Genomic DNA, 23219 nt, shown 5'->3' on the forward strand with positions numbered 1-23219 from the left:
AGGATTTGTGCTTTGAAAAAAAGCAGTTGGTTTGCACAGCGGCGTACACACAGCAATGCAGCTATCAGGGAGCCTTCTAGGGCAGCCCAATGAGCTACAGCGCTGAGGGGGAAAAAAAAAAATGTAGCTTCCACTGTCCCTGCACACCGAAGGTGGTGTTGGGCAGCGGAAATCGCTACAGCACAAGCGGTTTGGTGGTTAATGGACCCTGCCTAACGCTATCCCTGCTTCTGACGAAGCGGCAGCAACCTCTCCCTAAGCTCAGATCAGCAGCAGTAACATGGCGGTCGGCGGGAACTCCCCTTTATAGCCCCTGTGACGCCGCAGACAGCAAGCCAATCACTGCAATGCCCTTCTCTAAGATAGTGGGGACCAGGACCTATGTCATCACGCTGCCCACACTCTGCGTTTACCTTCATTGGCTGAGAAATGGCGCTTTTCGCGTCATTGAAACGCGACTTTGGCGCGAAAGTCGCATACCGCATGGCTGACCCCGCACAGGGGTCGGATCGGGTTTCATGAAACCCGACTTTGCCAAAAGTCGGCGACTTTTGAAAATGAACGACCCGTTTCGCTCAACCCTAGTAATAACTCTGGAACACTTCCACATATTCCCATTGATTTGGACACTGTTTTTTCCTAACATATTATTCTTTATGCTAATAGTAAATTCAGGTCGATATGTTTTGTGTTTTTTCATAAAATATATAAAAAATTTGTCAAAAATGTAAAAAAAAAATAGCAATGTTCAAACTGTGAATGACTAGCCTTTTAACCCAGATGGTCATAGCATAGAAAAATATTAATAAATAACATTTCCCACATGTCGGCTTTACATCGGCAGCATTTGTAAAATGTTATTTTGTCAGCATTTTAGGAGGTTTAAAAATGTAGCAGCAATTTTTCCTTTTTTTCCAAGGAAATGTACAACATTTTTTTTTTAGGGATCTATCCAGGTTTGAAGTGATTTGGGGGGTCCTATATATTGGAAAAACCTCAAAAGGGATACCATTTTAAAAACAGCGCTCCTTGACATATTGGAAACTGCTGTCAGGAAGTTTATTAACCCTTCAGGTGATTTTCAGGAATTATAAGTGACATGAACGGAATGAAAAAGTGTATTTTTTACCACCTAAATGTCGCTGACTTCTGAACAGGCCGCTATAGCCGGCAGATTCTACGGCCGCTATTTGGTTGTGAACTGCCATGGCAAACATCAGGACCACACAATCATGATCTCAAGGTGCCAATGGGGATAAACAGGAATCTCCCACACTCTGTTTACCATTTATATGATGTAGTCACTATTGACAGCAGCACCTAACAGGTTAAACAGATCTGGACTGCAGCAAGTTTTCAGCTTTACTGTACAGCCGACGGCTGCTGGATTGTCACCTGCATTGTGAGGCTATTCTCTTATATCTCAGGTCAGTTAAAAGACGTATTGGCGGTCATTAAGAGGTAATGCATGGATGAGTCATATCCTCTAGAGTGAGACATTCATTTTAGCTGCATTCATTCTGACTTATAGATATTGGTAATTCTTATTGTATTATGGTACCTACCATCAACTAAGCTCTGATCGTTTTATTCTGTGCTATCCACCCAGGTTTCTGCAATACATTCCAGCCACTTGTCTTGTGGCACTACTGTCATAGTCGGAGTAGCACCTTCAGCATCAACACTCTCATTTTCACCAAGATTATTTCTCACTGGGCGAACTCTGAAAGGAGGTTTTTTCGGAGGTGAGTAAAAACTAAAAAAAATGTGACGATCTACAAGTTTTTTTTATTTTACCATATAGGTTTATTAATACCCAAACATATATATATAATTGTTTTTACGTTTATATACCCACACTGTATATAAATATATTATAAAAATCTTAAAACTGTATACTTACCTAATGCTAATTGATTTTATCATCATTGCTTGTTTAGGCTTTAGAGGCAAGGAAAGTGTACCACAACTAGTATTAGATCTGATTTCTGAGAAGTTCAAAGTGGATGATTTGCTGTCTCACAAATTGCCATTTCATGAAATAAATAAAGGTTTTGACATGCTGCGCAGTGGCGAGAGGTATGCTTCAAATTTACTTCTGATAAAATGAATAACGAATGTAGAATTTTATATGACTTTGTCCTTCAAATCCTCAGTGACGTGTTGTTGATGAAACACAATGTAAATACACAAAAAAGCAATGTTTTTTTATTTTAGATAAAGCTAAATGAATGAACAATTTTATTGTGGGACATACATAGTTAACATATTCAGCAAAGTGGCATGGTAAGCGATATGCAAAGCCTTTGCCATAAATTGTGCATCTACGTTCTTCAATCCTTAAAAGCAAGAATATGAAAATATAGCTATTGCTAAGCATAGAAATGTCTATATCAACCCTAAAGTCTTTTTAAAATGAAGCACCCCAGTTGAAAGAACGATACATGATTCTGCAGGCTGCCATTCAGGTTCAAAGCAGGGGGCTGTAATACATTTTTTTTACTCCTAGAATTCAGTATGTACTGTGGGAATTGACTAGAACTAGCAAAATGCAGTTCAAAATTATTTTTCAATATTAAATTGTATAACAGAAGCACCTTCGTCTGTCGGAGCAGAAAATACAGACTACGACACAGAGCATATTTGCAACCACCAGGCACTAAAATTATCTTTAATAAACTATGCCTAAAAGAAGTCCTATTAAACCTGATATGAACGATTACTCATGCAGTTTAAGTGTGAAGCTCTTAATGATGGCAGTGTTTCGCTTATGCTGGGGTCACACTTGCGAGTGCAATGCGAGAAACTTGCGCGAGTCTCTCGCCTCAATACCCGGCACTGCCGCCGGCTCTCGGGACCGGAGTGTGCGGCTGCATGTATTTCTATGCTGAACCCAGGCCTAAGTGTGATGCTATGTAAATTCATGCCATGTTTGTATTAGGTATGGTCACCATATGTTGTACTTGTGATATGTGAACTGTATAGGGATTGTCCAGGATTCCCTTTGCTTAATTCTTTTATATTTTTATAAATATTTTAGTTTACTGGTGGTGACTAAATGAATATACAGTACAGGAGAGTTCATATAGATCATGGGTCCTAGAGCAAGCAAACACCCTAATTGGACCCCCTTCAACTCACCACCCAAAAAATATTTGGTGATGTAGGCGAGGTCACGGAGCATAGGCACAGTGACGGAAGGGTATATTTACCAACTTTTAAAAATGGAGAAACAGACATGTATTGCAGCATGTATACAATTATGGTATCAGTACTGAAGCTCTTTGGTCGTGGTCACATTAGCGTATAGCATCTGATGCTAATAACACTCGGCTCAAACTCTGCTGCGAGCGGCAGCCGAGTGTCATTTTACTGTGACCAAATGCTCTCACATGTGAGAATCGGATCACAGGTGAGGAGAAGGAGAGATTAATTTTTCCATCTCCTCCATTTCCTGTCTTGGCATATATCGGACTGCAGATGGATGACATCCAAGTGCAGTCCGATGTTTTGCACGCACCCATTGAGCTGAACAGGTGGATACTTATGGAAAATCATAATGCTTTTATAGAATAATTATTTCTTATATTTGACTTTTGGTAAATTCTATTGTGTATTCCGTTTTTACTGTCCTCTTTCCCTCTTTTTTTTCTGTTTTTTTCTGTATTTGTATATTTTTCCAATTTACATTCCAATATATCTCCCGTAGTTGGAGAAAAAATTTTCCTAGAGGCAATTCAAGATTTGCCTCTTATGCAAAGCAAATTCTGATGTGAAGAATACATGTGCATATTTCTGATAAAACAGAACATGCTTGCTTCCGTGGGCTGCTTGGACGAGGGCACAAAAATTATCATTTTTTACAAAGAAATGAATCTTTCACATGCTTTTACCATTTTAGACCTAGATCCCTATGGATACACATTCAGGTACATTATCTAAATTAATACACAAGTATGGATCATTAATGTTTAAAAAAGGCATATTTTCTGATTCCACCTAAAATTCTAAAATTCAAATAGGCTAAGTATTCTAAATAACTGAAGGTGAATTACTGAACTCCTGCAAATTGACTCATAACAAAATTTCCAAACAATTTGCCATTTGATTCGTAAGTATCGCAAAAAAAATGTTTGGCGACATTTCGAACCTTGCATCATCCAAAGAATGAGCTCATGATGTCTGGCGTGGCCTTTTCAGATTACCCATTATGCCTTGCAGATATAATATCAAATAGTCTAGCATAGCCAATCAAGAGGGGCTATCCCAGGGATGATAAAAGGGCAAGTAAAGTAGCATTCATATTAGGATTTTTCAACCTAGGCACAAGAGTTCATTGAGCTCATAATTACAGACAGACTATAAAGGCTTAAATCTGATTGTGATGTACTACTGCATCACTAAAAACATTGTAAATTGGATTGGTAAACTTAGTATGTGAGTAATAGCACAAATATTCAAGTAATAGGGAACTGCTGGACCTGCACAGTCAGTATGACTCTGAATTGATGGGTTTGTGATCTATTGCAATATTAAGGTGATTTTGATTTATTTTGATGCACTGCAAACAAGTTGTTTTAATTTCCTTCAGTCGTAATTTTACTATTGAACAAAAACCTTAATCCAAGGCTTCAGTGTCAGAGACAGTGTGCTTCCTGACTTTTCATACTGACAAGCTATAAGTAGATATGAGTGAACTTGTTCGGACAACGTTTGCTAATCTCAAATTCAGCACAAACTTTGCACATTCGGATTCATGTTCGGATTCCTGAGCTTTTTTCCTAAAAATCGTCAAAAGTTGACCAAAGTTTGGTAAATGACCAAATTCACTAAGGGCTCTTTTAGACGTCAGGGTTTCCGGCAGCAGCACGGGTTGCAAAATGTCCAGCACAAGAGACATCCTGTTTCATCATTGTGACATGCACCTGTTGCTGGAAATCAGCAGTACTGTTTGCGCTGTTCCCCAGCACCCGGTGCTGAAGAAGACAGTTCACATCACTGTCCCCGGCTCGTGTTGTAATCAGTGCTAGAAGTGGACAATGTTGAGAGTTGTATTCAACTGTTAACAGTGAGAGCAGGGGGCGGCTGATGGGAGTGTTGATCAGTTGCTGCCTGAGCTATAAATAAATAAAAAAATGATGTGGGGTTCCCCAGTATTTAGGGATTTGTGTGGCGATCACAGAAGGCAAGGTGTGTGAGGGGGCTCGATCAGAACCCCTGCAATGTAATCACGGGATCCATGACAGCAGGATGTCAAATAATGACCTCCTGGTATGTCAGCTACGGTGACCTGCTAGACCATGCCAGGAGCATGGACTAAATGGCGTTCTGTTAGTGCAGCACTAACAGACATAATGCATTGCAGTACTTGTGCATTGCAATGCATTATATCAGTGACTAGGGTATTAAAAGTTCAAGTCCCATAGAGGGACTAAGTGAAAAAGTTAAAAACAATTGTTGACATATTTTAAAGAAATCACAAAATAAAGAATAAAAAAAATGAAAAAAATCTTATCGCAATAAATACATATACAGTGGGGCAAAAAAGTATTTAGTCAGTCAGCAATAGTGCAAGTTCCACCACTTAAAAAGATGAGAGGCGTCTGTAATTTACATCATAGGTAGACCTCAACTATGGGAGACAAACTGAGACAAAAAAAATCCAGAAAATCACATTTCTGTTTTTTTATCATTTTTTTTGCATTTTATGGTGGAAAATAAGTATTTGGTCAGAAACAAACAATCAAGATTTCTGGCTCTCACAGACCTGTAACTTCTTCTTTAAGAGTCTCCTCTTTCCTCCACTCATTACCTGTAGTAATGGCACCTGTTTAAACTTGTTATCAGTATAAAAAGACACCTGTGCACACCCTCAAACAGTCTGACTCCAAACTCCACTATAGTGAAGACCAAAGAGCTGTCAAAGGACACCAGAAACAAAATTGTAGCCCTGCACCAGGCTGGGAAGACTGAATCTGCAATAGCCAACCAGCTTGGAGTGAAGAAATCAACAGTGGGAGCAATAATTAGAAAATGGAAGACATACAAGACCACTGATAATCTCCCTCGATCTGGGGCTCCACGCAAAATCCCACCCCGTGGGGTCAGAATGATCACAAGAACGGTGAGCAAAAATCCCAGAACCACGCGGGGGGACCTAGTGAATGAACTGCAGAGAGCTGGGACCAATGTAACAAGGCCTACCATAAGTAACACACTACGCCACCATGGACTCAGATCCTGCAGTGCCAGACGTGTCCCACTGCTTAAGCCAGTACATGTCCGGGCCCGTCTGAAGTTTGCTAGAGAGCATTTGGATGATCCAGAGGAGTTTTGGGAGAATGTCCTATGGTCTGATGAAACCAAACTGGAACTGTTTGGTAGAAACACAACTTGTCGTGTTTGGAGGAAAAAGAATACTGAGTTGCATCCATCAAACACCATACCTACTGTAAAGCATGGTGGTGGAAACATCATGCTTTGGGGCTGTTTCTCTGCAAAGGGGCCAGGACGACTGATCCGGGTACATGAAAGAATGAATGGGGCCATGTATCGTGAGATTTTGAGTGCAAACCTCCTTCCATCAGCAAGGGCATTGAAGATGAAACGTGGCTGGGTCTTTCAACATGACAATGATCCAAAGCACACTGCCAGGGCAACGAAGGAGTGGCTTCGTAAGAAGCATTTCAAGGTCCTGGAGTGGCCTAGCCAGTCTCCAGATTTCAACCCTATAGAAAACCTTTGGAGGAAGTTGAAAGTCCGTGTTGCCAAGCGAAAAGCCAAAAACATCACTGCTCTAGAGGAGATCTGCATGGAGGAATGGGCCAACATACCAACAACAGTGTGTGGCAACCTTGTGAAGACTTACAGAAAACATTTGACCTCTGTCATTGCCAACAAAGGATATATTACAAAGTATTGAGATGAAATTTTGTTTCTGACCAAATACTTATTTTCCACCATAATATGCAAATAAAATGTTAAAAAAACAGACAATGTGATTTTCTGGATTTTTTTTTCTCAGTTTGTCTCCCATAGTTGAGGTCTACCTATGATGTAAATTACAGACGCCTCTCATCTTTTTAAATGGTGGAACTTGCACTATTGCTGACTGACTAAATACTTTTTTGCCCCACTGTATTTATGTAAAAAAAGCAAACAAATATTTAGTATTGCCATGTCTATAGGAACAGGACCTATATTTAGTGTCTGATAGTAACCAAACATAAAAAACCTCTATAAATATGGTATCTTTGTAATGCAGCGACGTGAAGGATAATGCTGTCCCATCACTTATACAAACACAGTGACCTTTATAGTAAATAAATAAAATAAGTTCTTGACCTGTTGTTGATTTACTTATTCTGCCTCCCAAAGATCACAGTTAGGCTCGGCTCACATTTATCCAGTGCTCTACATTGAGTGCTTAAACCGAGGCATTTGTGTAAATCTCTGAAATACGCAATACAGACATAACCCCCATTAGAAGGATCCCTATAGAGAACCAGATGGGGGCACTGTGATCTTGCAGTGTCCTTTTTTTTTAAGAGTGCATGAAAGGGCAGTCAGCCACAGTTTTTTGCACCTCTGAAAGAAAGAACACCATGAAACAGAGGCCAGATGGAGTCAAGAGTAACTGCCTGATTCATATAGTGATTGTGGGTTTCATCTGAACCATGCCATTCAGACATTTAGATGGAAATCTCAAAGTAAGTGCTCAGCGTAGAGCACAAGATAAATGTGATTCAAAATGCTATGTAAAATTTTCCCAGTTAAAGCTTCACACCTCCCTTGACAAAGCCACGCTAGACATGGCAATGAGCATGGGTTGGCTCCCAGACTTGTTAGGTCGCTTTTCCACCTCCGCCCCTACTCTCTATATCTTCCGTGGCCCTAGAGGTTTGCCTACCTAAGAATGGTTCACCACCTCTTCATGCAAGAATCACCTTCTGACTGTGGCCAGTTGCATAACTATTCACATGAAATTATTCCATCTCTTCCTACAGCCTTCTTCTACTCCTATGCCCACCTCCCTCCTTGCATAGGTCATCTGTTTTCTTTGTGATGCTCCTATTTACATTGACTACTTCCTTTACCATGGAATCCCTTGGTGTTTAGGCTTTTTTCCCATTTTATTTTGGCTAGCCATTTTGGCATTTATATTGAGTGAAGGATAACCTTATCTTATTCATTTAGAGCTCTTTTAAAACTTACAAGAGTAAAAATGAGCAAAACCCCTGCTGTAAATAAGTAAAAAACAAAAAGTGCATCTAAATAACAGAGTTTTTAGTAATACTGTTTTTGATCAAAAATAGCAAAAAAGCAATCCTACTACGCCAAAGTAACTCTGATGCGCTTTTTGCTTTTTACTTATTTACAGCAGGGTTTTTGCTCATTTTTTCTCTTGTAGGTTTTATATGTCTTATGTGATCATGTGTTTATGTGCTGCATGTGTATTAACTTAATTACGTGAACATGTGTTTATGTGCTGCGTGTGTACCAACTTAAGTCAAACTCAATTTTTGTGGTTTTTCTTTGTAATATTGCATTCTGTGCAAGTCGGAGTGTGGACACCCTTTTCTGAGCTGGAGATTGCATATAAAGCTCCCCCCAGGCTGGTGTTCTACTGGTTGGGTCCAGTCCTGTTGTCTGCCCTTATTCACACTGAGGTCAACATTGACACATGGTAAGGTTTTTAATATTAGATGGTGCAGGACTGTCCCGATCAGAGTTACCGTGTCGTGGTGGTATGGCTTTTATGCTATTTTTTTTTATCGAAAACAGTATTACTGAAAACTCTGTGTTATTTAGATGAACTTTTTGCTTTTTACTTATTTACAGCAGGGTTTTTGCTCATTTTTTTCTCTTGTAGGTTTTATATGTTTTATAGCCAATGTGAAAATGCATTTATGTGCTGCATGTGTACCGACAAAAGTCAAGCTCAATTTTTGTGTTTTTGCATTTGGAGCTCTGCCTAGTACTTACTACCTCATTACCTTCTTACCCAAGGATATGTCTATTTGATTGATATTTCAGCATTATATCATTATTGTGTTATACTAGTATGCTGTTATATAACTGATCATGTTATTATTTTGGGTATTCAGGTCTGGGAACCCTCTGTTTATGTTTTTAACTGATTTGAATTAATTTTTGCTAGTTGTTTTCTTGTCTAATAAAATTATGCCCTTTTTATACATTGGAGTGTGCACGTCTCTACAGGTAGCCTTTTCCTCTTCCCCCATTAATTCATGCTTTCTACCTGATGTAGCACCTCCGTATACATATAATTCTGGCTTCAATATTTTCCTGATTTGTGGTGCGCCCTTACCTATATACAGTATTACTAGTCCAGTTAAATCTTCAGCTCAATGCACAAGAAAACAAGTCCCCACTTAGGTCCATCATTTGTCAATGGAAATATAGGGGGCTTCCAATTTACTGGTAACAGAAAGGCTCTAGAAAAGCAAAATGGTTTCTCACCAATTCAACAAATTTTGAGCTTTGAGCTTTTGCAAGGCTGGTTGTCAAAAATGGGGGGATCTCACGTCGGTTTTTTAAATTATTTATTTAAATAATTTAAAAACTACGTGGGGACACCTCTTTTCTTGATAACCAATCTTGATGAAGCTGACAGCTTGGGGTTGCACCCATGTCGGGTTTTTCATTAATTTATTTCCAAACAATCGCAGCCGGCGGCTGTGGAATACCCCCATCCTCTGTACCTACTGTCACTGTTATTAGCGACATCAGGTGTCAGATGAGGAGGGTAAGAGTCCCAAAAAAAACCACCTGCTGTTGTTCGGACTTTAATATATCACTCATCATTCTCCTCTGCACACCAGCAGAGCAGGGGAGAATGATGACAGCCGGCTTCAGCACCAGGCGCCGGGGAACAGGGCTTACATTAGCGCTTCTTACACGGCGGCCGTCCGTGTCCCATGGAGGACATCAAAGTGTGTTCTCCGTGTGCACGTGTGGGGGACGTTTTGCCGTCTGTGCTGACGGCAAAAAGTGGACATGTCAGCGGGTTTTGCTCACGTACACATGGACAGTGTAAACACACTGTCCATGTGAATATCCTCATTCATTTGACTGGGTCTACGTGTGTACGTGTTTCTGGTACATGTGAAAAGTGTAACCACATGTACCTGAGACACGGACGTGTGAAAGGGGCCTAACTTTGATCAGATAAGGGATACTGCATGCATGTCATCTATTCACTGAAATCTCTATCAAACTGAATGGGAATCCAGATTTGCAAACCAATTATGTGACCTTTAAAAGGGTTTACCCGAGAATAAAAGCGCTTAGGGCTCCTACTCACTTGTGAGCAACTCGGATGCGTCTCGCATGTTAAAACCCGGCACTGCTGCCCGCACTCAGATCGGAGCGAGCGGCCGCATAGGAATACATGCAGCCGCACGTTCTGCTCCTCTGTGCCAGGTGCAGAGCCGGATATTGCTGTGCGAGACTCATCCGAGTTTTGCGCAAGTGAGTAGGAGCCCTTAGACTGGATAAATAAAATACAAGTAAAACTCACCTTCTCCTTTTACTTTGCAGTCCTGTCTGGACAAAGTGGAGATGGTAGGAAATGTCAGCTCTGAAGCAGTGAACCTTAGCTATTGATTGGATGAGAAGGCAATTCTGGCAATTTCCTGTGTACTGAGATAGGACCTATAAGTAGGATCAGCGAGCGCATTATTATTCAGAATTCATCAGATGCAGAGCCTATTGGGATGTATCTTTGTATAATACACTGTAGTAAAGAAGGATCGGTGTAATACATCAGTGATAAAGTTCCCTAGTGTTGAACTAAGAGGAATTAAAAATCTGAAAAAAATAACATTTAAAAATGTAAAACAATGAACACAAATCGTTTCACCTTTAAATATGCTTTCCTGCATAAAAAATAATAATAAAAAATAAAACATACCGTACATTTAGACTAATCAGTATTACCATATCCACAATGGCCCATCCAATTAAATTGCTGCATTTCATAACCAGAACAGGGATTGCCATATGAAAGAATTGCTGTCTTTACTTGTAAATATACTTTAAAATGGTACCAAAAAACTACAACTCGTCACACACAAAACAGTAGTTACTAAGCTCCAGAAAAATAAAAATGTTGTGCCTTTAAATTCAGCAATGCAAAATAATTCTTTTTTTAGTGGTTGAAGTGGTTCTATGGTCTTAGAGCGACTGCAGACTTTTAGCTTATGCGACTGCAGACTTGTGAATGCTCACATTGTGAGCACTGTTCGTTGTTGGGATTCTCTAAGGATGGCGTAGGGAGCGAGTGGTCATGTGACTGCAAATGTGCCATTTCTATTTTTCTGGCCACATTCCAACTAGACTGCATCTGGCTTAGCTTAATACAATTACATTGGGCGAGGCCTCGCCCATCTAGTTGGCACATGACTGCAAATCACATACTTTCTGTCGCGCACCCACCGCTTTCGCTGCCGGTAACAGAGAATCCTCACAGGAAGAACAATATGTGATGTGAGGATTCATAAGTAGTTCATAAGTAATTCTTAAGACTGGAAAACAATTTTAAGTAGTTATATAAAACAATAAACTTTTGGTTTTCATGTAATAATACCGATCCGCAGAATAAAGTTAAAGGGCTTTTCAACAATACATTTTTTTAAAGAATGATTCAAATAATACAGGTACATTGTAGTGATCAAAAAGAAATTGCACATTTAAATGGGTGGAGTACAAGGGTATGGGCTAACGTAACTGACGAGAAGGAGCAGAGGGTAAAGGAGGGGGAAAAGGAGGGTGGTAGTCGAGTCTAAATTCAATATAAAGAATTAGGACGAATCGGGGGAGTCAGGGGCACGTAAATGAAGTGAAGGTGTGGTGAAGGGAGTGTGGTTGGTGTATTCCGCAGAGGGAAGCCAAATTTTTCTTAAATCATATACCAAGAAAGGTGTCTCTTGACTTCTAATAAATCTAAACCTGATTTTTTCCAGGCCAATGTTATAGTTTGCTTGGCCACTAGAACTATAAATGATATGAGAAGGTGGTGTGTTTAGGGATAGCAGGGATATGTTTTGTAAATAAGGCTTCCCAAGGTGTTTTTTTTTTAAGGTTAGTGATTGTGACTGAAAGAGTAAGGTCATACACTCTAGAACAAGAGGGGGACCAGGGATCTTGCAACGTAGCAGATGAATCCAGATAAGTCTGAGTTCAATATGTGGCAGGTGAGTCCAGGTCCCACTGGTAAGCACAGCCAAAAGTAAGACAAGGAAAAAGGTTCTTCTACGGATCACCAAAAGATATTTTGGCATACTTTTTTCTATATAAGATCATATGTGTTGCCATTGTTTAATCCTATGACTAAGGGCACCAGTGCCACGAAAGAAAAGCATCAGGTTCTTTTATCCCTTTTAAAGTTTTCTGATTTTACCTTACGGGTCGGTGTGCCGGAGAAGATCCTTTTTCCTTGTCTTACTTTTGGCTGTGATATACTACTGAAGTCAAGTTAAATGGCTTTTCCCATCTTGAGCTAAGTTTCTGCAGTCTGGCAGTCACATGATTTCTGCTCGAGAAGACAGCAGAGTGAAATCTTGAACATTGCCCTCAGTCAGGATTTAGCAATATGCAGTCACATAGAGTGATTGCAAAATTTTACATGAAGCACAGAAAACCTCTTTAACAAGTCATGCTAAATGATGTTAAAAAAATAGATAAATAATCAGTTATGTAATTGCCATTGTTTTTACTCTCAGAATAAAAAGTGCTCAAAAATTCATATGTAATGCAAAGTAATATTAATGAAAACATCAACTAATAGCAAAAAACAAGCTCAAGCACTCTTTTGTTAACAAAAAAAAAAAGTTGTGGCTTCCAAAAAATAGCAATGCAAATTATTTTTCTTGCAAAAAGTGCTAAAGATTTTTTGTGCAAAAGTGGTGAAAAAAGGCTAAGTAAATTCAGTAGGGGAAAAAGCATTCTAGCACACATACCGTAACTAAGTTACCATGAGAAATGATGATAATATACAGTAGAAATCTGCTGTTGCTTCATTTTGCAATATTTTGCAACATTTGCAACATTTGCAACATTTGCAATATTTTGCAACATTTTGCAATAATTTGTAAAGCGCTGCGGAATATGTTGGCGCTATATAAATAAAATTATTATTATAAAATTATTATTATAGGAAAGAAAATGTGAAAAAAATATAACATTGCATAAGTGTCCATAGCATTTACATTTTAGCTGAACATTTTAATTGCATGGATTCCTTCTTTGAGTTGTTGAACATTTTTGCGTTTTTTTCAAAGACTTTAAAGTTATGCTTAGAGTATCGTTTTACTGCAGCTGCTGTCTGAAGAAATCCTAAGCACATCATTGTAAAACCATTTGCATTAAGAGAGTTTTTACCTTTAAGAAGTGGATTTTTGATCATACGCCCTTTAATTATACTGGTCTCCGCTGCCAACAAAGCCAACTGTTTGTTATTCTGGACTAGAAATGACTCACTAGAAAAATATTCAAGTTTAAACATGATCACAAATCCGAGTACATTAAATGACTTATAAATGTTTCAGCGCATGGGGATGAAAACATATGTAAGAAATAGTAATAGGGTCATGGCAGTGGTTTATCAAGCAACATTCATTTATTAATGCATCCATACAGTACTTGTAAAATTGAATAAGCATAACATGCTACATAATGTACAGCTGAAACCAGAAGTTTGCATCCACTATATAAAAAGACACATATGCATGTTTTTCGCAATATCTGACATAAAATCAGAATAAACCTGTCCCATTTTAGGTCAATTAGAATTACCATAATTATTAATATTTGCCAAATGCCAGAATAATGACAGAGAGACTGTTTTGCGGCATTTTTATTACTTACTGAAAAGTCAAAAGTTTACATACATTTCATTAGTATTTGGTGCCATTGCCCTTAAACTGAAAGACTTGGGTCAAATGTTTGGGATATCATTCCACAAGCTTCTCACAATAGTTGGTCAGAATTTGGACCCATTCCTCCTGACAAAACTGGTGTAAATGATCCAGGTTTGTAGGTCGCCTTGCTCTCACCTGCCTTTACAGCTTTGCCCAGATAAAAATAAGTTATTGCTAATTTAAAGGACATTGTCATAGGTGACTCACTAATTCCCTTCCAAAATTAACAACAGGAATTTGAGATCTCGGATAAGGAACTTAGGAACTGGCAAGTCATTAACTATTTTCTTAAAGGGACTCTGTCACCTGAATTTGGCGGGCTATATAAATGCCCTCTGTCCGGTCCGATGGGCGGTGTTTTCCCTTCTTTCATTCACCCCTTCCTTTCCCACTGGCCGCAATATTTTCTTGAATTTGAGTCTGTTTCCTCCGTGGTCCACACATGCGCAAGGCAATCTTGCCTTGCGCACGCGCAGTATGCTTTGCCCAACTGCGGGCAAAGCCGAAAAGCATTAGTGCACATGCGCCACCGCACTATGTCCCGGAGCACAGCGAAATACTTCCGGCGCAAAGAAAGATATCTCATTTTAATTCCTCTAATAAGGAGACTCAGTGGCTAGCACTGCAGCCTTGCTGGGGTCCTGGGTTCAAAATCCCACCAAGGACAACATCTGGAAGGAGTTTGCATGCTCTCCGTGTTTACGTGGATTTCCTCCAGGTTCTCCGGTTTCCTCCCACATTCCAGTGAAATACTGAATCTAGATTGAGAGCCCTATTGGGGACATTGATGATAATGTCTGTAAAGCGCTGCGGAATAAGATAGCGCTATATAAGCAAAAGCATAATAATAATGAAAAGTAATCTATTAAATAATCCTTTAACTGCACTTTTCTGGGAAACAAAGAAAATACATCAACTATTCAATGTAGATTCCTCTTTAGTTAACGGTTCAAATATTCTATCTTGGAGAGGGAGTTCAATTTTCAGTTTGATAATGACCGTCTGTTAAAAGTTGACATAGCTGTGAAACCAGGGATTCAAGCTTGAGGAGGCTAATTTGCATATTCCAGGTGCCTTCTGGGAAAGCGAAGAGTCTCCCTAAGCTAGAAGATCGTTGGGTACAGCCGGGACCAGCTGCTTGGAAAGAATCACCAAACCAGGGATTCAAGCTTGAGGAGGCTAATTTGCATATTCCAGGTGCCTTCTGGGAAAGCGAAGAGTCTCCCTAAGCTAGAAGATCGTTGGGTACAGCCGGGACCAGCTGCTTGGAAAGAATCACCAAACCAGGGATTCAAGCTTGAGGAGGCTAATTTGCATATTCCAGGTGCCTTCTGGGAAAGCGAAGAGTCTCCCTAAGCTAGAAGATCGTTGGGTACAGCCGGGACCAGCTGCTTGGAAAGAATCACCAAACCAGGGATTCAAGCTTGAGGAGGCTAATTTGCATATTCCAGGTGCCTTCTGGGAAAGCGAAGAGTCTCCCTAAGCTAGAAGATCGTTGGGTACAGCCGGGACCAGCTGCTTGGAAAGAATCACCAAACCAGGGATTCAAGCTTGAGGAGGCTAATTTGCATATTCCAGGTGCCTTCTGGGAAAGCGAAGAGTCTCCCTAAGCTAGAAGATCGTTGGGTACAGCCGGGACCAGCTGCTTGGAAAGAATCACCAAACCAGGGATTCAAGCTTGAGGAGGCTAATTTGCATATTCCAGGTGCCTTCTGGGAAAGCGAAGAGTCTCCCTAAGCTAGAAGATCGTTGGGTACAGCCGGGACCAGCTGCTTGGAAAGAATCACCAAACCAGGGATTCAAGCTTGAGGAGGCTAATTTGCATATTCCAGGTGCCTTCTGGGAAAGCGAAGAGTCTCCCTAAGCTAGAAGATCGTTGGGTACAGCCGGGACCAGCTGCTTGGAAAGAATCACCAAACCAGGGATTCAAGCTTGAGGAGGCTAATTTGCATATTCCAGGTGCCTTCTGGGAAAGCGAAGAGTCTCCCTAAGCTAGAAGATCGTTGGGTACAGCCGGGACCAGCTGCTTGGAAAGAATCACCAAACCAGGGATTCAAGCTTGAGGAGGCTAATTTGCATATTCCAGGTGCCTTCTGGGAAAGCGAAGAGTCTCCCTAAGCTAGAAGATCGTTGGGTACAGCCGGGACCAGCTGCTTGGAAAGAATCACCAAACCAGGGATTCAAGCTTGAGGAGGCTAATTTGCATATTCCAGGTGCCTTCTGGGAAAGCGAAGAGTCTCCCTAAGCTAGAAGATCGTTGGGTACAGCCGGGACCAGCTGCTTGGAAAGAATCACCAAACCAGGGATTCAAGCTTGAGGAGGCTAATTTGCATATTCCAGGTGCCTTCTGGGAAAGCGAAGAGTCTCCCTAAGCTAGAAGATCGTTGGGTACAGCCGGGACCAGCTGCTTGGAAAGAATCACCAAACCAGGGATTCAAGCTTGAGGAGGCTAATTTGCATATTCCAGGTGCCTTCTGGGAAAGCGAAGAGTCTCCCTAAGCTAGAAGATCGTTGGGTACAGCCGGGACCAGCTGCTTGGAAAGAATCACCAAACCAGGGATTCAAGCTTGAGGAGGCTAATTTGCATATTCCAGGTGCCTTCTGGGAAAGCGAAGAGTCTCCCTAAGCTAGAAGATCGTTGGGTACAGCCGGGACCAGCTGCTTGGAAAGAATCACCAAACCAGGGATTCAAGCTTGAGGAGGCTAATTTGCATATTCCAGGTGCCTTCTGGGAAAGCGAAGAGTCTCCCTAAGCTAGAAGATCGTTGGGTACAGCCGGGACCAGCTGCTTGGAAAGAATCACCAAACCAGGGATTCAAGCTTGAGGAGGCTAATTTGCATATTCCAGGTGCCTTCTGGGAAAGCGAAGAGTCTCCCTAAGCTAGAAGATCGTTGGGTACAGCCGGGACCAGCTGCTTGGAAAGAATCACCAAACCAGGGATTCAAGCTTGAGGAGGCTAATTTGCATATTCCAGGTGCCTTCTGGGAAAGCGAAGAGTCTCCCTAAGCTAGAAGATCGTTGGGTACAGCCGGGACCAGCTGCTTGGAAAGAATCACCAAACCAGGGATTCAAGCTTGAGGAGGCTAATTTGCATATTCCAGGTGCCTTCTGGGAAAGCGAAGAGTCTCCCTAAGCTAGAAGATCGTTGGGTACAGCCGGGACCAGCTGCTTGGAAAGAATCACCAAACCAGGGATTCAAGCTTGAGGAGGCTAATTTGCATATTCCAGGTGCCTTCTGGGAAAGCGAAGAGTCTCCCTAAGCTAGAAGATCGTTGGGTACAGCCGGGACCAGCTGCTTGGAAAGAATCACCAAACCAGGGATTCAAGCTTGAGGAGGCTAATTTGCATATTCCAGGTGCCTTCTGGGAAAGCGAAGAGTCTCCCTAAGCTAGAAGATCGTTGGGTACAGCCGGGACCAGCTGCTTGGAAAGAATCACCAAACCAGGGATTCAAGCTTGAGGAGGCTAATTTGCATATTCCAGGTGCCTTCTGGGAAAGCGAAGAGTCTCCCTAAGCTAGAAGATCGTTGGGTACAGCCGGGACCAGCTGCTTGGAAAGAATCACCAAACCAGGGATTCAAGCTTGAGGAGGCTAATTTGCATATTCCAGGTGCCTTCTGGGAAAGCGAAGAGTCTCCCTAAGCTAGAAGATCGTTGGGTACAGCCGGGATCAGCTGCTTGGAAAGAATCACCAAACCAGGGATTCAAGCTTCAGGAGGCTAATTTGCATATTCCAGGTGCCTTCTGGGAAAGCGAAGAGTCTCCCTAAGCTAGAAGATCGTTGGGTACAGCCGGGACCAGCTGCTTGGAAAGAATCACCAAACCAGGGATTCAAGCTTGAGGAGGCTAATTTGCATATTCCAGGTGCCTTCTGGGAAAGCGAAGAGTCTCCCTAAGCTAGAAGATCGTTGGGTACAGCCGGGACCAGCTGCTTGGAAAGAATCACCAAACCAGGGATTCAAGCTTGAGGAGGCTAATTTGCATATTCCAGGTGCCTTCTGGGAAAGCGAAGAGTCTCCCTAAGCTAGAAGATCGTTGGGTACAGCCGGGACCAGCTGCTTGGAAAGAATCACCAAACCAGGGATTCAAGCTTGAGGAGGCTAATTTGCATATTCCAGGTGCCTTCTGGGAAAGCGAAGAGTCTCCCTAAGCTAGAAGATCGTTGGGTACAGCCGGGACCAGCTGCTTGGAAAGAATCACCAAACCAGGGATTCAAGCTTGAGGAGGCTAATTTGCATATTCCAGGTGCCTTCTGGGAAAGCGAAGAGTCTCCCTAAGCTAGAAGATCGTTGGGTACAGCCGGGACCAGCTGCTTGGAAAGAATCACCAAACCAGGGATTCAAGCTTGAGGAGGCTAATTTGCATATTCCAGGTGCCTTCTGGGAAAGCGAAGAGTCTCCCTAAGCTAGAAGATCGTTGGGTACAGCCGGGACCAGCTGCTTGGAAAGAATCACCAAACCAGGGATTCAAGCTTGAGGAGGCTAATTTGCATATTCCAGGTGCCTTCTGGGAAAGCGAAGAGTCTCCCTAAGCTAGAAGATCGTTGGGTACAGCCGGGACCAGCTGCTTGGAAAGAATCACCAAACCGCGCGCGAATTTTTGCCTGTAGGACATTATTGCAAGAGAGCTTGGCTGAGTAGATTACACAAGAAGGAAAACACACAGCAAGTCAGCAGGATCTAGGAGCAACATGGCAGATGTGACAACCTACATGGTGAGCTGAAGCATGTGCTACATGTTCACAGATCGACCAGAAGAAGAATTAAATTTCACCTGTCAGAAGTGTAGACTAGTGGCCCTTTTAGAAGAAAAGGTGCGGGGTCTGGAAGAAAGAATAGCAACTTTGAAACTCATCAAAGAGAATGAAGACTTTCTAGACAGAACAGAAGCATCTCTACTGGTCACAGAAGGTGAAAAAAGTGTCAGAGAACCTCCAAAAGCAGATGAGTGGAAGCATGTGACCAAAAGAAGCAAGAAGACCATAGAGAAATCACCAACCACACAAATGAAGAACCGATATCAAATCTTTGTAGAGGATGAAGATGGCACACCTAAGGATGAAGCAATACCAGCAAGCAAAAAAGAAAAGGGCACACAGCAACAAGTGACAGCAAAAAGTACAGCCAAGAAGCAACGAAGAGTGGTGGTGGTGGGAGACTCACTACTGAGAGGCACAGAAGCAGCCATCTGCAGACCGGACATAACTGCAAGAGAAGTATGCTGCCTTCCAGGTGCGATGATCAAGGATGTGACCGATAGGATACCAAAGCTCTTCAGCTCCAAGGACGTCCACCCATTTCTTCTGATACATGTTGGCACCAATGACACGGCAAGGAAGGACCTACCGACAATCTGCAAAGACTTTGAAGAGTTGGGGAAGAAAGTAAAGGAACTGGATGCACAGGTAGTTTTTTCTTCTATCCTTCCAGTAGACGGGCATGGCACCAGGAGATGGAACAGGATCCTTGATGCAAACAACTGGTTAAGACGATGGTGCAGACAACAAGGATTCGGATTCCTGGACCACAGTGTGAATTACTTGTACGATGGACTCCTCGCCAGAGACGGACTACACCTCAACAAACCTGGGAAACACACATTCGCCAGAAGACTCGCTACACTCATCAGGAGGGCGTTAAACTAGAAGAAGAGGGGACGGGAAGAAAAACATTAGACTTGAACAAAGAAGATCCAGGAAAACAAACTCAGAAGGGAGGTAAGAACATTTCTAAAACAATCCACAGCGAGGAGATTGGAACAAAACAAAATCCTCTAAACTGCATGCTTGCAAACGCCAGAAGCCTGACAAACAAGATGGAAGAACTAGAAGCAGAAATATCTACAGGTAACTTTGACATAGTGGGAATAACCGAGACATGGTTAGATGAAAGCTATGACTGGGCAGTTAACTTACAGGGTTACAGTCTGTTTAGAAAGGATCGTAAAAATCGGAGAGGAGGAGGGGTTTGTCTCTATGTAAAGTCTTGTCTAAAGTCCACTTTAAGGGAGGATATTAGCGAAGGAAATGAGGATGTCGAGTCCATATGGGTCGAAATTCATGGAGGGAAAAATGGTAACAAAATTCTCATTGGGGTCTGTTACAAACCCCCAAATATAACAGAAACCATGGAAAGTCTACTTCTAAAGCAGATAGATGAAGCTGCAACCCATAATGAGGTCCTGGTTATGGGGACTTTAACTACCCGGATATTAACTGGGAAACAGAAACCTGTGAAACCCATAAAGGCAACAGGTTTCTGCTAATAACCAAGAAAAATTATCTTTCACAATTGGTGCAGAATCCAACCAGAGGAGCAGCACTTTTAGACCTAATACTATCTAATAGACCTGACAGAATAACAAATCTGCAGGTGGTCGGGCATCTAGGAAATAGCGACCACAATATTGTATAGTTTCACCTGTCTTTCACTAGGGGGACTTGTCAGGGAGTCACAAAAACACTGAACTTTAGGAAGGCAAAGTTTGACCAGCTTAGAGATGCCCTTAATCTGGTAGACTGGGACAATATCCTCAGAAATAAGAATACAGATAATAAATGGGAAATGTTTAAGAACATCCTAAATAGGCAGTGTAAGCGGTTTATACCTTGTGGGAATAAAAGGACTAGAAATAGGAAAAACCCAATGTGGCTAAACAAAGAAGTAAGACAGGCAATTAACAGTAAAAAGAAAGCATTTGCACTACTAAAGCAGGATGGCACCATTGAAGCTCTAAAAAACTATAGGGAGAAAAATACTTTATCTAAAAAACTAATTAAAGCTGCCAAAAAGGAAACAGAGAAGCACATTGCTAAGGAGAGTAAAACTAATCCCAAACTGTTCTTCAACTATATCAATAGTAAAAGAATAAAAACTGAAAATGTAGGCCCCTTAAAAAATAGTGAGGAAAGAATGGTTGTAGATGACGAGGAAAAAGCTAACATATTAAACACCTTCTTCTCCACGGTATTCACGGTGGAAAATGAAATGCTAGGTGAAATCCCAAGAAACAATGAAAACCCTATATTAAGGGTCACCAATCTAAGCCAAGAAGAGGTGCGAAACCGGCTAAATAAGATTAAAATAGATAAATCTCCGGGTCCGGATGGCATACACCCACGAGTACTAAGAGAACTAAGTAATGTAATAGATAAACCATTATTTCTTATTTTTAGGGACTCTATAGCGACAGGGTCTGTTCCGCAGGATTGGCGCATAGCAAATGTGGTGCCAATATTCAAAAAGGGCTCTAAAAGTGAACCTGGAAATTATAGGCCAGTAAGTCTAACCTCTATTGTTGGTAAAATATTTGAAGGGTTTCTGAGGGATGTTATTCTGGATTATCTCAATGAGAATAACTGTTTAACTCCATATCAGCATGGGTTTATGAGAAATCGCTCCTGTCAAACCAATCTAATCAGTTTTTATGAAGAGGTAAGCTATAGGCTGGACCACGGTGAGTCATTGGACGTGGTATATCTCGATTTTTCCAAAGCGTTTGATACCGTGCCGCACAAGAGGTTGGTACACAAAATGAGAATGCTTGGTCTGGGGGAAAATGTGTGTAAATGGGTTAGTAACTGGCTTAGTGATAGAAAGCAGAGGGTGGTTATAAATGGTATAGTCTCTAACTGGGTCGCTGTGACCAGTGGGGTACCGCAGGGGTCGGTATTGGGACCTGTTCTCTTCAACATATTCATTAATGATCTGGTAGAAGGTTTACACAGTAAAATATCGATATTTGCAGATGATACAAAACTATGTAAAGCAGTTAATACAAGAGAAGATAGTATTCTGCTACAGATGGATCTGGATAAGTTGGAAACTTGGGCTGAAAGGTGGCAGATGAGGTTTAACAATGATAAATGTAAGGTTATACACATGGGAAGAAGGAATCAATGTCACCATTACACACTGAATGGGAAACCACTGGGTAAATCTGACAGTGAGAAGGACTTGGGGATCCTAGTTAATGATAAACTTACCTGGAGCAGCCAGTGCCAGGCAGCAGCTGCCAAGGCAAACAGGATCATGGGGTGCATTAAAAGAGGTCTGGATACACATGATGAGAGCATTATACTGCCTCTGTACAAATCCCTAGTTAGACCGCACATGGAGTACTGCGTCCAGTTTTGGGCACCGGTGCTCAGGAAGGATATAATGGAACTAGAGAGAGTACAAAGGAGGGCAACAAAATTAATAAAGGGGATGGGAGAACTACAATACCCAGATAGATTAGCGAAATTAGGATTATTTAGTCTAGAAAAAAGACGACTGAGGGGCGATCTAATAACCATGTATAAGTTTATAAGGGGACAATACAAATATCTCGCTGAGGATCTGTTTATACCAAGGAAGGTGACGGGCACAAGGGGGCATTCTTTGCGTCTGGAGGAGAGAAGGTTTTTCCACCAACATAGAAGAGGATTCTTTACTGTTAGGGCAGTGAGAATCTGGAATTGCTTGCCTGAGGAGGTGGTGATGGCGAACTCAGTCGGGGGGTTCAAGAGAGGCCTGGATGTCTTCCTGGAGCAGAACAATATTGTATCATACAATTAGGTTCTGTAGAAGGACGTAGATCTGGGGATTTATTATGATGGAATATAGGCTGAACTGGATGGACAAATGTCTTTTTTCGGCCTTACTAACTATGTTACTATGTTACTATGTTACATGCAGCTGCTGAGCCAAACAGCTGATCTGCTGGCGCGTTCCATGTTTCCGGGTTCCCTCTGCACCTTATTCGGTAAGCGCTATAGCTTGCCGAAAAAGCAGGGACCTCATCAAATTCTCTCATCTCTACTCTTGATATCACATATGCCAACACATCTTGTGCAACATTACAAGAAACGTATTATAAATAGTGATGATCGAACAATGAAATATTTGAGAAAATCGGCCCAAATAATTTCTAACATCTGTGTATTCGTACTGAATAACAAATCCACTGCAAGTCAATGGGAAGCCAAATATTTTTCTGCTGGACCCAACTAATAGATCTGGGGGCCTGAGAAAAAAATTGAAATGGATGGGAAAGAGCTAAAACTAAATGGGAACAGCATGGAGAAGATGCCTGCATGCCTTTCTGACTCACATATGGTATCTGGGAATAATGTTGACAGACTATTGCGCCGGTTTTACTGATTTTTAAACAGACCTACTAAACCAAACCATTTTTTTTTTCAATGGAAAAATGGTAAGAAACATTTTTCCTTCATAATTACATGTATATAATGCAAATCTATATATATAATTGTCTAAGGGTTTTTCCGTCTGT

At 41.4% G+C, this 23219-nt stretch overlaps 1 protein-coding gene across 2 annotated transcripts in view; it reads left to right on the forward strand.

The window, feature by feature from the left end:
- The window catches only part of LOC138655786 (alcohol dehydrogenase 1-like), a 225179-nt gene that overhangs the window by 168788 nt on the left and 33172 nt on the right, over window positions 1-23219 (forward strand). For both annotated transcript variants that reach the window (XM_069743622.1, XM_069743621.1), the window contains exons 7-8: window positions 1610-1745; window positions 1941-2079. In XM_069743622.1, coding sequence (XP_069599723.1) covers window positions 1610-1745; window positions 1941-2079 — 275 coding nt within the window. The remainder of the gene's footprint in view (window positions 1-1609; window positions 1746-1940; window positions 2080-23219) is intronic.

The sequence above is a fragment of the Ranitomeya imitator genome, chromosome 1, assembly GCF_032444005.1.
Source record: "Ranitomeya imitator isolate aRanImi1 chromosome 1, aRanImi1.pri, whole genome shotgun sequence".
NCBI classification, from domain to species: domain Eukaryota; kingdom Metazoa; phylum Chordata; class Amphibia; order Anura; family Dendrobatidae; genus Ranitomeya; species Ranitomeya imitator.